The 15,092-nt window shown below is 53.2% G+C and overlaps 1 protein-coding gene across 4 annotated transcripts; it reads right to left on the bottom strand.

Moving 5' to 3' along the window:
- Nucleotides 1-106: 106 nt before the first annotated feature.
- On the bottom strand, nucleotides 107-14,387 carry LOC129173686 (collagen alpha-1(XIV) chain-like). Of its 4 annotated transcripts, XM_054764788.1 has the most exons (48): nucleotides 14,209-14,387; nucleotides 13,999-14,129; nucleotides 13,815-13,931; nucleotides 13,591-13,734; nucleotides 13,451-13,531; nucleotides 12,611-12,760; nucleotides 12,417-12,536; nucleotides 12,179-12,343; nucleotides 11,953-12,114; nucleotides 11,721-11,890; nucleotides 11,535-11,661; nucleotides 11,325-11,470; nucleotides 11,135-11,264; nucleotides 10,419-10,558; nucleotides 10,228-10,354; nucleotides 10,002-10,159; nucleotides 9,799-9,931; nucleotides 9,685-9,729; nucleotides 9,472-9,617; nucleotides 9,271-9,400; nucleotides 9,071-9,193; nucleotides 8,857-9,006; nucleotides 6,844-6,960; nucleotides 6,570-6,719; nucleotides 6,415-6,489; nucleotides 6,158-6,297; nucleotides 5,914-6,037; nucleotides 5,698-5,841; nucleotides 5,464-5,628; nucleotides 5,349-5,387; nucleotides 5,125-5,263; nucleotides 4,889-5,031; nucleotides 4,698-4,807; nucleotides 4,479-4,637; nucleotides 4,324-4,401; nucleotides 4,168-4,254; nucleotides 4,043-4,096; nucleotides 2,518-2,613; nucleotides 2,394-2,447; nucleotides 2,268-2,321; nucleotides 2,134-2,187; nucleotides 1,847-1,918; nucleotides 1,657-1,692; nucleotides 1,511-1,577; nucleotides 1,250-1,438; nucleotides 1,104-1,181; nucleotides 865-1,020; nucleotides 107-630 (listed from the first exon to the last, which is right to left on the bottom strand). In XM_054764788.1, the coding sequence occupies exons 2-48, from the start codon at nucleotides 14,126-14,128 to the stop codon at nucleotides 464-466; spliced, it is 5,541 nt and encodes a 1,846-aa protein (XP_054620763.1). In that variant the 5' UTR covers nucleotide 14,129; nucleotides 14,209-14,387; the 3' UTR covers nucleotides 107-463. The 4 variants fall into 4 exon arrangements, with proteins under 4 accessions (XP_054620763.1, XP_054620764.1, XP_054620765.1 ...); XM_054764789.1 differs by lacking the exons at nucleotides 11,535-11,661; nucleotides 11,721-11,890; nucleotides 11,953-12,114; ... (1 more) ...; nucleotides 12,417-12,536; nucleotides 12,611-12,760; XM_054764790.1 differs by lacking the exons at nucleotides 11,535-11,661; nucleotides 11,953-12,114; nucleotides 12,179-12,343; ... (5 more) ...; nucleotides 13,999-14,129; nucleotides 14,209-14,387 and having other exon boundaries at nucleotides 11,721-11,859.
- Between the last annotated feature and the right edge of the window lie 705 nt (nucleotides 14,388-15,092).

Here is a 15,092-nt window from a genome sequence, read left to right as displayed (position 1 = left end):
AATAGGAAGAAGCCTTTGAGCCAACGTCGCCTAGCAACCAAGCACACAGGAGTCTGACTTCATCACTGATGCAGGCGACCTAGGAAGTGAAGGATACAAAGGAGACTTTGATTGTATCTGTTTTATTCTTCAACACGAAGTAATCCAAAAAACACTTCCTGGATGCCAAGCAGCCATCCAAAGGAGACACGCTCCTTTCTGTGGAAAGCTTTCAGCCAGCGTCCAGTCCAACGCAATGTCGCCCAAAAGCGTGGTTAGCACATTAGCGCCACCTAATGGTGAGGCTGGGGGCAGAGTTACTGACATCCTCGGTTACCATGGCAACTGGCCAGGCCATCAAGAAGTGACTTCCTGGCCTCCAGAAAGTTCTGTTGGACTGGACAAGAAAACAAAGAGACTAAATGCGTTAGGTACGCTCCCTCCACCGGAACCTACGACTCCATCACTTCCTGTCCCTTCGTGGTCACGCCGGCCCCACCCCCTCTTCCTCGGGGCTCAGCTCTGAACGGTCGACGTTAAGCTCGGGGTCGTCCACAGGTCGCGGCGGCGGGTAGTCGGGCTGGTAGTAGCGGTAGGGGTCTTCGTCCTCAGCCTCGCCGTAGTTCTGGAATATGTTGGACGGCAGCTGGACTGCAAAAACAACAGCGCCATCAGTCACGTCATTAGTGATAGCCCCAAACCAAGATGGCTGCCACCCCGACACCACAGACATGTTAGCATATTTGGAAGGGGTTAGCGAGATAGCACCACAAGCTGTGACCCTTGACCTTTCCACAATGTGAGAAAGAAGCATGCTTTTCATACATCATCATCCTCATCACCATCATCATCCTCAGCCATTCAAAGTGTACGTCCATGGCGTACCGCCAACGTTGTACCCCACGCAGGTGTTCTGGTCACAATAACCAGGAGGCCCCGCTGGGCCCACCGCACCAGGGACGCCAGGACGACCCGGTGCTCCTGGATTTCCAGGTCGTCCTGAATGGCCCTGGCTGCCAGGTCTACCTTGTCCTGCGACACCTGGAGGAAGAGGACAGCATGTGAGGACCCTTTTAAGCTAACGTGCGAAAACACCAAGGTGCGCTTCTTTGGTTGTTGATTACCAGGAGGTCCCAGGGGTCCTCTGGGACCTTGAACCCCCACACCAGCAGAGCCCTTCTCCCCCCTCTCGCCTGGGGGACCTGAACATACTCAGCTTGTTGAAATAGTCCAACAACACCCCCGCTGGTACCTGCTCAGCGTGCCGCACCTCGTTCTCCAGGTTGGCCATTCTGGCCATTTTGTCCGGGAAAACCTGGCCTTCCGGGGGGGCCCTGTTCTCCTTGGGGCCCAGGTGCTCCATTTCGACCTGGCTCTCCAGGGGGTCCCGGTACGGTGCGGATGGTCACTGAGGGGCTCGGTGCATGGTTCAGGATGGAGTTGTACTGAGCCATGTGACCTGCAACCAGCAGGGGAGGGGTTGAGTGTGTGCATCCATACTAACATCTCCTCACCACGCTAACATACTCACTCTGGATCAGCTGCTCACACACTTGCCTGGCGATGGCCTGCACTGTGCTCGTGGACTGCAGGTCTCCCTGGCAACACACACACACACACACACACTCCAGTGGGAGGAGTCACAAAATGCTGGTGAGTTTGAGACAAGACACGTACCCGTTCACCTTTGTCGCCCTTGCTTCCAGGCGGACCCTGCAAGGAGTGGAGTGAAAACATGAAGACAGAGCCTTGAGGTCGCAGATAACTAAACAACAGTCTGTGACCTCCGATTCCTGCCCACAAAGTTTCAGGAAGTAAAGCTTCGTGAAAACACAGTCGCTGCATCATGTTCTAAGCTGTCACTCACCGGTGGTCCCAGTTCTCCCTGTTTTCCTGGGGGACCTGTGTTTCCAGGGGCCCCTGGGGCTCCTGGACTGCCCTGCAGGCGAGAGGAAGACAGGGGTGTTTATCCCGAAGGTAGCCATGAACTCCTATGATGCAGCAGCTGCGAATGCACTTCCTCTTCCAACATGGGCGTCACCGAGACACTAACGTCGCCCACAACCGCAGAGCACAGCGATTGGCTGATGAAGAGCCGCAGTGCACCATGGGAGTTTTAATCTCAGAGGGAGCCACATTTCCAAAACAACTCACGATAATTCCGGGGGGGCCCGGTCGGCCAGGGAGCCCATCTTTACCGGGCAGCCCCTGTGGGAAACAAAAGGGTATCAGATGGAAAGCGTGTTGACTCCACCCCCTTTCGACCCCGTTACAACAGTGCAACTCACTCGGGGGCCTGGAAGTCCTTCCCTGCCTGGAACACCTCCTCGGCCGGCCACGCCCTGAAAACAGACGTCACTCAACGTCACCAGCCTGGTTGGTTGGGAGATGCCGAAGTGTGTGCGTGAGTTTACCTGCAGACCTTGTTGACCTGCCTCTCCTTTCTGGCCTCGCTCCCCCGGAGCACCCTGCACACCAACACATGCAACATGTCATCACGTGCACGTGACAAAGACACACACGTGATGGGGGTCTTACTGGGGGCCCCCTGATAGAGCGTCCACTGGGCCCCAGTGGCCCTGGGGGCCCCTGGGGTCCTGGTACTCCAGGGTCACCAACTGGACCAGACGGCCCCTGGAGGGAGGGATACATGGATCAGCTGACCACCAAGGAGTACGAAGTACCCTTGCAACCATCTTTTTTCATGTGTATTCTTACCTTAGAGGATCAATAAAGGATAGTACACATCCATCCATTTTCTACACCGCTTCTCCTCATTAGGTTGGCGGGGGTATGCTGGAGCCTATTCCAGCTGACTTTGGGCAACAGGCGGGGTACACTCACATTCATATCTATGGACAATTTAGAGTCTCCAATGAGACTAACACGCATGTTTCTGGAATGTGGGCGGAAACCAGAGTACCCGCAGAAAACCCACGCACGCACGGGGAGAACATGCAAACTCCACACAAAAATGCCCAAGGGAGAATGGAACCCAGGTCTTCCCATCTCCAGGCTGTGACTGTGTGGCCAACACGCTACCGACTAGACCACCGTGCGGCCCCCGGAGAGTTCATATAGTACCACCATATAATCATCTATTGTACCACAAGATGGTCATTTGAGTTCTTTCTGTCACCATGACGACCAACCCAATGTAGCTTGGTTCCTGACAACTGAGAAAGTGGACATATCCCACCTCCCACCTCCAAAAAAGTGCATTGGAAGACGCTTGAAGATGGATTTTGCAGATTTTTGATCAAAATACTGTTTGTTTGTTTTTTTATTTGCAGGAAAATCGGGCTGATTGTGCTTTTCGTTCTAGGCCATTTTTTTGCAGACAACCCATCTCATTACCCTGATTGGGTAATCATTTATAAACATGTGATCATTTGGCATTCATTGTTGGCGTAATAATATAACAGAGTGTGACACGCTGGACGGCGAAGTTTAACTTGCTTTAGGGAAGCCCTTTTTGTTTGCTAATAGTAGCTTAGCAAAAACGCACAAAAGAACTGAGGGTCATCAACTCGAACCACTATCTCACTCTGGGTGCCACCAACACAGACACAAGGCATGCTGGGAAGCCTGCACTCCACTTCCAACACAAATGCCTTGTACTTCCTGCTGGTGGTGCCACATGCACAGGAAAGGAGCACCATAAAAAGGTAACAAAGCTGCAGGAGAAGGACTGTTTCATCATTCATCATCTTTGGGGTGACTACCTCCTGGATAACCTTGATCATTTCAGAAATGGAGCCGAATCGAATGAATAATTAAAACGGACGCTTTTATTATAAACGTTGATCTCAAATCGGAAGAGAATGTATGTAGTCAAGCTAGTAGGAGGGTTCGGAGGGGGAGGAGCGAGCTTGCATAACGTACGGTGGCGCCTCGATGCAGCAGCGTAATCCAGAGTGTCATTCAAGTGTCAAACATCCTTTAGTTCATGTCCGTCTCAACTGCTCTCGTTTATTTGCCATTCGCAGGTGTCCTTGGACAGTAACCCCCCCGAGTAGCGGGGATCTTCTATACATACGGTCCACTCTGGACCACAACTCACCACTAGACCAGGCTCTCCACGGTCACCTCGCGCTCCTCGTATTCCCGGCCCACCCTGTTGGAAAAGAGCAGGAGATGACGGCTTGTAGTCGACTTCAAGTACTTCACGGATGTGTGGGACCTCACAGGCGGTCCAGCGGGCCCCGCGGGACCTTTGCTATCCTGGGTGCAGGTGCAGGCTTTGGGCATGGCGGGACACTGGGCCTCGTTGCGCTGCACGGTCATGTGACATGATGAAGAGGGAGGGACACACGTAGCCACAGAACCACAAGGAGGACTCACCAAACCAGGAAGTTCGCAGCACTGATCTCTGGTGGCCCAGGAAGTGCTGCACACGATGTCAAACATTTGGAGCTCAAACTGCAACACACAACGGCGCTCAGCTTTCAGGCGCAAACATCAGCGGCGTTACAACGTCCACCATGTTTGCAGCTTACTGGTGCCGAGTTGTCCTTGTTCCCTCTGGAACGAACCATCCTGCCCAGAATTTCTGTCCCGGCCGTGCTGATGTTTCCTGCCGCATTGACGGTCTTGGTGGACACCTCGTGACAGTCGACGAGCACGCTGGCGCTGGTCTTGCTAATCACCACGTGAAGCTGCAGAGATGCTTTCACGTGACTTCAACGTACGCCGCAGAAGCACAACACACCACTGACCTTATGAAAGCTTCCATGGAAAAGTTTCTTGATGTGCGGCCCCTCGAAGGTGACGGTCTGAAAGTGTCCTTGGTAGTCGTTGTTGAAGAAGGTCAACGTCTTCCCTCCATCTGCACCAGCAGTAAGTTCAGCAGTGAGTTCTGAACCGGTTCTGGAGACATTGTGTTGCGCAAAGCGGAGTCCAGACTCACTGTCCAGGATGACGCCCACCAGCGGCTTCTGGTTCTGGTCCAGGACCTCCCAGAGAGCGAAAGGTTCCAGGGGGGTGTCGCGTAGCAAGCGGAAGAGCAGTGTAATGGTGTAGTCTGATGGCAGACCTTCAGGGTGGAGGAACCTGAGGGAGGCGGAGCATCCGGAGCATCACAACAAGCCAAATGTGTTTTTGCCGTCCCCTGAAGCCCCGACCCCTCCTCAGATGAAGGACCACCTTGTTGGCTGAGCCAGCAGAGCGTCACTGTGCAGGTGGAAACAAGGGAATGTGTTGAAGGTTCCTGGTACCATGGCAACACCGGTCAGGCTGCTGTAGCGCTCCTCCACAAGCCCAAACATCTCCATCATGCGGAAGCCTGGCAACACACATGCACGTGCACGTGCACAGCTTGAACCTCAGCAGCTAAACTGTCTGACATGAGAAGACAGCTGAAGTCTTACCAGGTGCGGTGCCTCCATTCATGGCCACCGAAGGACACGCTGGAGGCAAAGACATTGTCAGCAAGAAAAGAGGAAACGGTGACCACCAAGAACATGGCGGCTGGCGGTCACTCACTGGCTGTGGCCGCTTCACACACGAAGGTCACCAACTTCTCTTCGATCTTCTTGAAGGCGTCCAGGTCATCCACGAAGAAGACATGTCTGTCGCTGGGTTTACTGGCAATGCTAACCAGCTCGCCGTAGTCGGCATCAGCAAAGCCGATAGCGAAGACGATGAAGCCTAACAGGACGCCGTTTGCTCAATGACATCAGTGGCAACAGGAAGAAACCGGCAAAGAGGTCAGCTGACCTTCCATCTGCATCTCCTTGGAGACCTTGATGACATCATCCTGCGATCGGCCGTCTGTAAGGACCACCAGAACTTTGGGGACTCCCCTCCTGACTCCGCCCTCTGGCGTGAAGATGCTGCCCTTCACGTGCTGGATGGCGCGACCTGAGCGGACAGACGCACGTCACTGCAAGGCGTGCTCAGAGCACAGGAGGGTCACGTGATCATGTGTCTCACCTGTCTTGGTGTTTCCTCCCTTGTAGGAGATCCTGGTAATGGCGTCCAGGAGACGCTCTTTGTCGACGTGTGCGTTCAGTGCAAATTCGGTGCGCGCGTCGTCGCTGAACTGAGCGATGGCCACCTGTGACACACGTCACAAGTCACCAGCTGGCACCATACTGCCATACTGCTCAGGTTCTGGTGCCGAACACCTGAGCTGAACTCAATCACCAAAGAAAGTGTGAGGGGGTCGCAAGCCCACCTGTGTGCCGTCAGGTCCGATCTGGTCCAGCGCTCCAGCGGTACTGAACAAGAAACCGATGATCTTCAAGAAGTTGTCGTCACCAATACTCCAAGACCCATCGACCAAGAACACCAGGTCAGCCTTCGCCGCCTTACAGACTGGAGGGGGGGGACACAACGTCATCATATTTTTTTTACTATGTTGCCCCCTGTTGGTTCCAGGTTATCTTGGAAACCTTTACATCCCTGCGGGAGAAGCCGGAATAATGTACTTGCCTTCCTTGGCAGGGGGGATTGTGGGTAGCGGGGTGGTGGTCGGGGGTGTTGTCGGTGCCAGGGTGGGGACAGGTTCTGCACAAGCAATCACACACTCGAACATGCTTGTGACGCTGTAAACATTTTCAGACATGCTTTGGCCCACAGGTACTCACGGGTCCTCACTGTGCTCGACACCGCCGGGCCTTCTGTCCCGTCCTGCAGTTGTGCGAACACGCTGATCTTGTGCGACGTGTCGGGCCTCAGCTTGCTGAAACAGTGTCGACTGGTTCCTCCGCTCAACTTGGCCTCCTCCATGTGACCACCTGTGATCGAAACGCCGGCTCGGTTACATGCACGTCTCATCTTCTCAGCAAACATTTGTTAGCTTAGTCATCTCAATCAGTCTTGTTGGCCAGCAGGTGGCGCAGTGAGCTCCATGTGACTCACTGGTTGGCGACTCCATGAGGACCCTGTAGGCGTTGGCGTGGCGCTGTGTCTGCCACTGGACGCACAAGCCGGTCGACCTCACTTGGTACAGACTCAGGTTGGTGACGGCCAGACGCACTGCGAGACACCAGAACTTCTTGATTCTTCATGCAACAGTTTCATTTTCAAACTTGTCCTGTTGCAGTGACAGGACGTACAAGCTCAGCTCAGCTAACTTTCTAGTTCCTTTGTATCCAACCAACCTTTCTCCTGACACGCTGACACCACCATCATTATTAGTTCAACTCAAGACTATTTTCTGCAAAATGAGCAACTTGAAGAACACAAAATGATCAAAAACGGCCAGATGCTGGCGACATGCGCTCTGGCGAAGCCAGCTTTGTTTACAGCTAGTAAGTTAGCCAGGCCACCAGTAAGTTAGTTTCATGGCAATACTTATCTTCCCATGATTCTCCTTGCTCAAATAAGTTATATATTGTTTGTAACTATGTTCTAGATTGTTCCATTGTTTTGAAAGCAAACAGTACATTCGTAAAAAGGACATTTACAGTTGATGGTGCCAGCCATGACAAACTCTGAAGCAGAGTAAACCAATGCCTCTCGAGGTAGATGGTCCACTTGGTCCAGTATGTTTCTCATCAAAACAGTCATGCCAAAACATTGTCTTGCTGCTGTGATGATACTGTCAGTTTGTTTTCTTTTCCAAAAGAGGAAGGTTTAAGACAACAATGGACGAAGCAAGTGCAGAGAACGAGAAACAGATGGACGCCCACCTCGAGTTCTGTCCCTCTGGGAATGACGCTGAGCTGGGAGCTAGTTTGTCATGACTCGCGCCACAAGCTATAAATGTAATTTTTGCAAATTTACCATTCGCTTTTAAAAATCCAACAATGTAGAACATAATTACAAACAATACACAACATATTTAAGCCAAGTTGATGAATCATGTCAGGACCCTTCAAGTCTCCCAATGGCCTTTCCATGTCAACAAACCTCAAATACGTCCCTTCAGCTGATAAAGCGCTACACTGGTGGCAAACTGCTTTGCTTTGGATAGACAGATACTTTTACAAGATCATTTTTTTCTTGTTTGTTTCAACTGTTCAGAATAAATATGACAAAATTTGACAAATTTGCCATTTCTTCTTTCCACTGGTGCTACAAACATTAGCCAGGCTAGCAGGGACATTTGTCTTCACACACGAGCGGCTAACCCTGCTGGCATGGTTGACATTCTGCTAGCATGGCTAACTACCTGCTAGCATGGCTAACATCCTGCTAGCCTGGCTACTGTCCTTCTATCCTTGCAAATGCCCTGATATCCTGGCTAGCTTCCTAGTAGCATGGCTAAGCTCCGTTATGTTCCATGACATGCAGCATTTTTTCTTCATGCATGTGTTTTTGGGTGGTGATATTGCTAATTCAGCCAAAATGAAGACGATGAGTCGAAGTAATGAAGGAGACCTCATTGAATGAATGAATGAATGAATGAATGAATGTAAGAATGAATGAATGAATGAATGAATGAATATGGTGGATGCTCTGCAGTACTCCCTGAACCACACCAAAAGAAACTGGACCTTCAAACAAAACACAATCTGTGAACTGAATTTATGAACATGGCGTCTCGTAGCACAACACCTTATCAACTAATCCCACAAACAAGGAAAGCTGATGGAGAACTGAGAAGAAATTAAGCAAACTGCGACAGTGTACATGTTGGCACTGATGTGGAGCATCAGCACAATCACCTCAACATGCAAGATGTGGAAGAAGAGGAGGAACAGCAAGAGGAAGAAGAAGAGGAGGAACCTCATTGGTGAACATGTCTCGGACTTCGGTGACTTCATTCCACACATCAGAATTCAATGCCAATTTTCCAGAGCCTTCTGGCTGGCTTCCAAGAACGTCAGCTTCCTGTTCACCTTCCTTCCCTTGCTAACGAACACTTGGACTCGATGGTGTGGACACAGGTTTCAAGATGGCTGACGGCGAGAGCTTAGAAAGACTCACGTGTCCTGGCCTGCCCCGACAGCACCTCGCTGGACCCTGTGCTGTAGGACGCCAGGATCTTCACGGCGTACTCGGTCCCGCTCTGCAGGTTGACGATCATCATGGTGCTCACGTCCTCGCCCACAAAGGTCTCCAGGGCAGGTCCGGGAGCTGCAGGGGGAACTTTCTAGTCACCCGTCATGAAAACAACAGAGACACCAGTCTATCCACTGACCCGACAGCGGCTGGTACACGACCCGGAATCCCATGGTGGGAGACGGTGGAACATCCCAGCTGATCCGGAAGCGGTTGTACCATTCCTCAGACACCCGCAGGTTCCTGGGAGGCGAGAGCGGCACTGAGAGAGAGAAAACGTTAACGAGCGCCTCGTTCATTAGACCCCGAGCTCCACGGTAACAATGGTAACAAACGCACGCGTTCGTCCTACTCCTGCGATTGTGGGCCCGTCTCCGTCCGGATACATGGCCGTGACCGCCACTCTGTACTCGGTGTCGGACAACAGCGGCTGCAGGACCAAAGTGCTCTGTGTGGCCGGAACCGTCCTCTGTGGACCCCAAAGGGAAGAAGCTGCCGTGTTTGATCTTATCTTGACTGAACAGCAGCGGCGCGTGTTACCGTCTCCTCGGCCCGGTCGCCCCTGGCGCTGATGTAGCTCAGCCGATAACGCTGGACGTTGTGGGCGTCAACCTGGTGCCATGACACCCGCATGCTAAACGTAGTTTCCTGGTCAAAGGTCAAGCCTCTCACACCATGGCGAGGAGCTGAAGACACAAAGCTTCCGTTGAGGGGGAGGAGCTGCACTAAAAGAGAGGCGGGTAGAACGCTCACCTGCAGCGCTGGTGGTTGTCATGGCAACAGTGGTTGTCGTCTCCACTAAAAACAGAAACACTCTCGTGTCAACGTGCACAAGAAAGGACTCGTGTGTCGTGCGCGTGAATGTACCAGTAGATTCCAGGAGGACAACCTGCTCGCTCTCCGCCTCATTTCTGTAGATGGCGCTCAGGACCACCTGGTAGCGGGCAAAGGGGCGGAGTCCAGTGAGCAAATAGGTGTTTGTGTTGGCATTCAGCAGCACCTGAGGGCACGTGCGCACACACACGAGGTTCACATTTGTTTGTACATCTTCCAAACATTCCCACACAAACCTCGCCACCGTCACCGCCGCTGCCATCGTGGCCGCCATCACCGGGCATCCACCTGAGTCTGTACAGCACCACGTCGGTGGCGGGGGTCCGCCATGACACCCGGAAGCTGCTTGCGGAGGCTTCGTTGCTCCTCACGTGCAGCGGTTGTGGAACGTCGTCTGTGCGCACGGAAGAAGGTGATGGAGACCACGTGACCTTCCAGCGACTCCACAACATCGAGATTTACCTGTGACAAAGCTTGCGGTCGTGGGCTCCGCTTGGCCCTCCTCGTACATGGCGAACACGCCCACCGTGTACTCGGTCCGAGAGGTGAGGTTGCTTAGCAACCAGGTGGTCACACCACCCACATCCACCTGCAGACAAGACACGAGGTGAGGCGTTACACGCGCTCGTCAAGGCGGGCGAACATCGGCACACCTCGCTGCTTTCCACGCCATTGGTCTTGGCGTACGTGACGTGGTAGCCCGCCACCTTCCTGGATGCGGAGTCCCAGCTGAGCCTGGCGGAGCTGTGGTCCACATCTGAGAATTGCAGGTTCCTCGCCGGGGTCAGCGGCACTGAGGTGGGCGGGGAAAACATTAGCATGCACGTGTTACAGCCAATCATTCCATTCCATTCCATTTTCCTCCGCTTATCCAGGTCCGGGTCACGGGGGCAGCAGTCTTAGTAGGGAAGTCCAGACTTCCCAGTCCCCAACCACCTCCTCCAGCTCCACCGGGAGGACACCAAGGCGTTCCCAGGCCAGCTGTGAGACATAATCCCTCCAGCGTGTCCTAGGTCTTCCCCGGGGCCTTCTCGCGGCCAATCAGAGCTTGCATAAGCAAAAGTCAACAATGAGAATGTAGGCTTGGCCTTGGAAGTGATGAAGTTCATGAAGTCAACAATGAACGCGATGAGGAGAACAACATGGCGCTGAAAGAACCAGATCAGACCGGCTTTCACGCTAATTAGAGGCTGAGACGCTCTTCGGGGCGGGGCTAATGGGAAATGAGTCCCTTTGAGGATAAAATGGCTCCAGGACAGGAAGTTGGCTGCTGGCGCCGTGTCGACACTTCACTGCAAGCCGCCAGCGTGTCGGGACACGCCGCTGTCACCATGACGATGAGCGCGGAATGTGGATCACAACAACTCACGTGTGCTAAGCTGGCTGGTCACGGGGTCGCTGGCCTCCTCGCCATGCAGGGCGTACACCGTCACCGTGTACTCTGTGGCCGGTGTCAGGCCCTCAAGCTCCGCCTCTTTCACCGAGGACGCCACCTTCACCTGCACACACCGTGACATCATCATCATCATCTTCATCAAAACCTAAAGACGAGTGCTCACCTCCTTCTCATCAGCGGGCTCGCCATGGCTGAGGGGGGCATAGAGGATCATGTAGCCAGAAGCACCGTGGGCGGTCCTCCAGCGGACAGTCATGGTGCTGTGGGTGGGGTCAGAGAGGTCCAGGTGGTCCACAGTGGGCAGGGCCACTGCGGGTGAAAGCACGCCAGTGAGACACAAAGACGTCACATGACAGCACAAGAGGTCTCGTACATGTGGTGGCACTCCCTCTCAGTGCCTCGCTGGCGGCACTGCGGTACACGGCAAACACGGCCAGCTGATACTCGGTCAGAGAGTTAAGGTGGTCCAATAGCACGGTGCTTTCCGTCCCAGGAACCACCTGGAGCCAGAACACACAACGTCTGCTGGACCTGGCATTCCAGTCATGAGAAGTCTCACCTTCTCTTCAGGCTGTCCGCCGTGAGCAGGATAATAGACCACACGGTAGCGCTCCACCTGGCCCGACACCGGCGTCCATGACACTTTGAAACTTCGAGCTGTGATGTCAGAGGTCGCCAGGTTACGGGGAGGAGCCACAGCGGCGGGCGGGGAGCTGGGATCTCCTCCCACTGGAAAACAAATGTGCGTCGGTGATGATGGTGAATAACTGCAGCTGGTGAGGACCTCCAACCTGTGAGCTGCTGGTGGAGGTGCTCCACCCTCTGACAGACGCTCCTGGTGAGAACGTCCACGATGTCACTCATCACGTTAAAGTCGGCCACATTGTACACGTGAGTGTCCTCGGGTGGCGAAGCGATGGCCCTCAGTTCGCCCTCGTCTGCATTCTTCACCCCTGGTGACGGAGGCATGAGGACAAACTTCGCCAGCGTGTTGGTAACGTGTGAGCGCGTCCGTACCGATGGCGAACACTTCTATTCCAGCGTCCCGCAGGCTCTGTGCAGGTGGAACCACGTCATCCTGGGACTTGCCGTCTGTGATCAGGATGCCGATCTTGGGAACGTTAGCTCTGGATCCAGATTCCAGCTTGAAACTGTTCTCCAGGATGAAGGTCAGCGCCAGACCTGCGTGAAGGTCAGAAGTACGTTTCAATGAGCATCACCAGAAGGAGGCGTAACCCTAGCGTGTTCCAGGTACCGGTCAGGGTGTTTCCGCCTTTGTACGGCAGGTTCCTGGCGGCGTCGAGGACAGCCGCTTTGGTCATGTGAGTGTTGAGGTGCCACTCGATCCTCGGTTCACCGCTGAACTGTGCCAAGCCTGCACATGCGCCACACTCGTCACACGCGTGGAGCCGCCCACCATTTCAACGACGTTTGACGAGCGGCACTCACCGATGCGTGTCTTGTCAAAGTCCACCGTGAAGGCCTCCACCAGCTTCTCCAGGAAGGTCCTGACCAGTCTGAAGTTGGAGCGCCCGATGCTCCACGACCCGTCCACCAAGATCACCATGTCGGCGGCGGCTGATGTTTGACACATGAAGCCTTCGTACACACACACACACACACACACACACACAAATGTCCGGGTCATCATGAAGCTCGCCGGGTGGTGGGAGGAGTCCCAGTGGTGACGGCAATTCCACCTCAGGCCTTCAGGTGGCACATGCATCTATGCGAGGCCAACACACAAGTTCAAAGGTCAGCTGCTTGTGATTCCTCTGCTCGGTGACGCCGTTGTGCATTCCAGCTGCTCATCCGTGCGGGAATTCCGACACGATGCAGCTTGTTTTATTGGAGACGGATAATGTCACGCTTGGCTTCTGGAATGTTCTTCCAGCTTTCTGCAGCTAAAAACCACCAGCTATGGATGAAGGTCACAGTGAAGGCCATGACAACATCGAGTCAGGAGAACCACTAGAAGTCATTAAAGGTGTTAGAAGTCAGCAGAACCTACAAGTCAGTGAGAAATTAGAAGTAGACGCGTCCGAGCAGAAGCATGCGCACGTGCACGCGTGCTGTCGGTGATTGGCAGGTTGCTGGATGGGGAGGGATCACGTCTATTGGACAAGTGTGGACAAGATGGCGTCCATCAGGGAGTGCAGAAGCAGAGTGTGAAGAAGACATTTGAATGTTGTGTGGGGGAGGGGGCGGTTCTTGAATCATGTGACCTGAGCGAACTTCCTTGAATACAGGAAGTACGTGCGGCGCAGAGGGCAAGCAAGGCTGTCTCACCGTCAGAGATGTCGTTGGTGTCGTCTGCGCCGCCATCCTTTCCGCTTTGGGACTGCGGCGTCTGCGGTCCCGGGCGCTGAGCTGAAACCACAAGCACCTAGTGACCTTTACCCTCCCGCTGAGGTGAGGACATGTCTCACCTTGGTGTGTGGCGTGCAGAGGTTTGCTCCTGAGCGCCCCCCTCAGGGCAAAGATCTTAAAGGTGTACTTGGTGCCGGGCTCAAAGTTGCTGATGAGCAGCTCTGCGTCCTTTTTGGGGACGTCCACCTCTGTCTCCTCTCCACCTGATCACCGCACACACGTGCGCATGCTCAGACCGCCGCCGCTCTTCACATGCACAGCAAGGTTTGGCGTGTAGGCGTACCTGGCTGCGTGCTGTAGACCACTGCGTAGCCATCAAACGGACCTCTGGGTTCCTTCCAGGACACGTGCAGCTCACTGGGACTCACCACCTTACTACGGAACCTTCTGGGAGAGGACACTGAACGCAACACAGGATCCATACGTCACCGTCACGTGATCACCTGCTCATATGTGAATGGTCTTACCTTGGCCCCCTGCAGGGTGGATGTGCAGCGAGACCAGGAAGAAGCCTAGCACCAGGAACCACCTGACAACCCTGACCAGAAGAACACGTGACAGTGGGGGCGCAGCGGGTCGTCGTGTGTGTGACGTCATCCTGCAAGCAAACGACAGCATATCTTGGCGCCAAAATTAGATACGCGTTGACGCTGTTGCTGACGTGTGCACGCGCTTACCTGATGCAGAAGGGAGAAGGTACGGGCGCAGGTGAGTTTACACGTGCCAGTCGATAGAAAGAGCACCACCTGGACGCGCGCGTCGGAAGTCGACAGAACCTCAAGAAGCGTCCGCTCCGCTTTGCGCGTCTTAGTCCTCTGAACCCCCCCGACCACCACCTGGCAGCCACACGGGACCCCGGAAGTCTTTTCACAATAAGACCGTGGTGTCGCTCGTCATAGAGGGCGGCTTCCAACGAACACAGACAACACGAGCTCAAATATCATATATGATAGTGTTATTATACTATTACATAATATTACTGTATTATAATATTATATCATCATTATACTATTATCATTATATATTATACTATTATATATGATTAAACTATTATATTATAATTATTATACTATGATATATCACATATTATAGCATAATTATACTACTATCATGATATATTATAGTATTGTTATACTACTATAATACTATTATTATACTATGATATATCACATATTATAGTATTATTATACAGGGTGGGCTAAAAGTACTTCATTATCAACGTGAAAGAACCAATGAGAGGCGCAATCATCATTGACACGTCATCGTGATCAGATTGGATGAAATTATTTTGCTTCAAACTACTTTTATTTTGAAGGCTTGCTAGCATCACTTCCTCTGTCAGTATCTCGCACCTTCACTTTCAAGTCAGTTTGGACTTGTTGCACATTGAAGGGCGTGTCCCACCTCCTTTGGCATGGCCCCTGCAGGCCTCATTCCTCCTGCTACAAGAAGGCGGAGTCTCCCCGCTCGCCAGGGGGCATGTTGGCACCTGCACTTCAGGAGACTAGATACGACAAGAGGCCACAAAAAGTGACTAGATGATACTAGACATGACTAGAGG

The sequence above is a fragment of the Dunckerocampus dactyliophorus genome, chromosome 20, assembly GCF_027744805.1.
Source record: "Dunckerocampus dactyliophorus isolate RoL2022-P2 chromosome 20, RoL_Ddac_1.1, whole genome shotgun sequence".
NCBI lineage: Eukaryota > Metazoa > Chordata > Actinopteri > Syngnathiformes > Syngnathidae > Dunckerocampus > Dunckerocampus dactyliophorus.
This window is presented reverse-complemented; position numbering and strand designations above follow the sequence as displayed.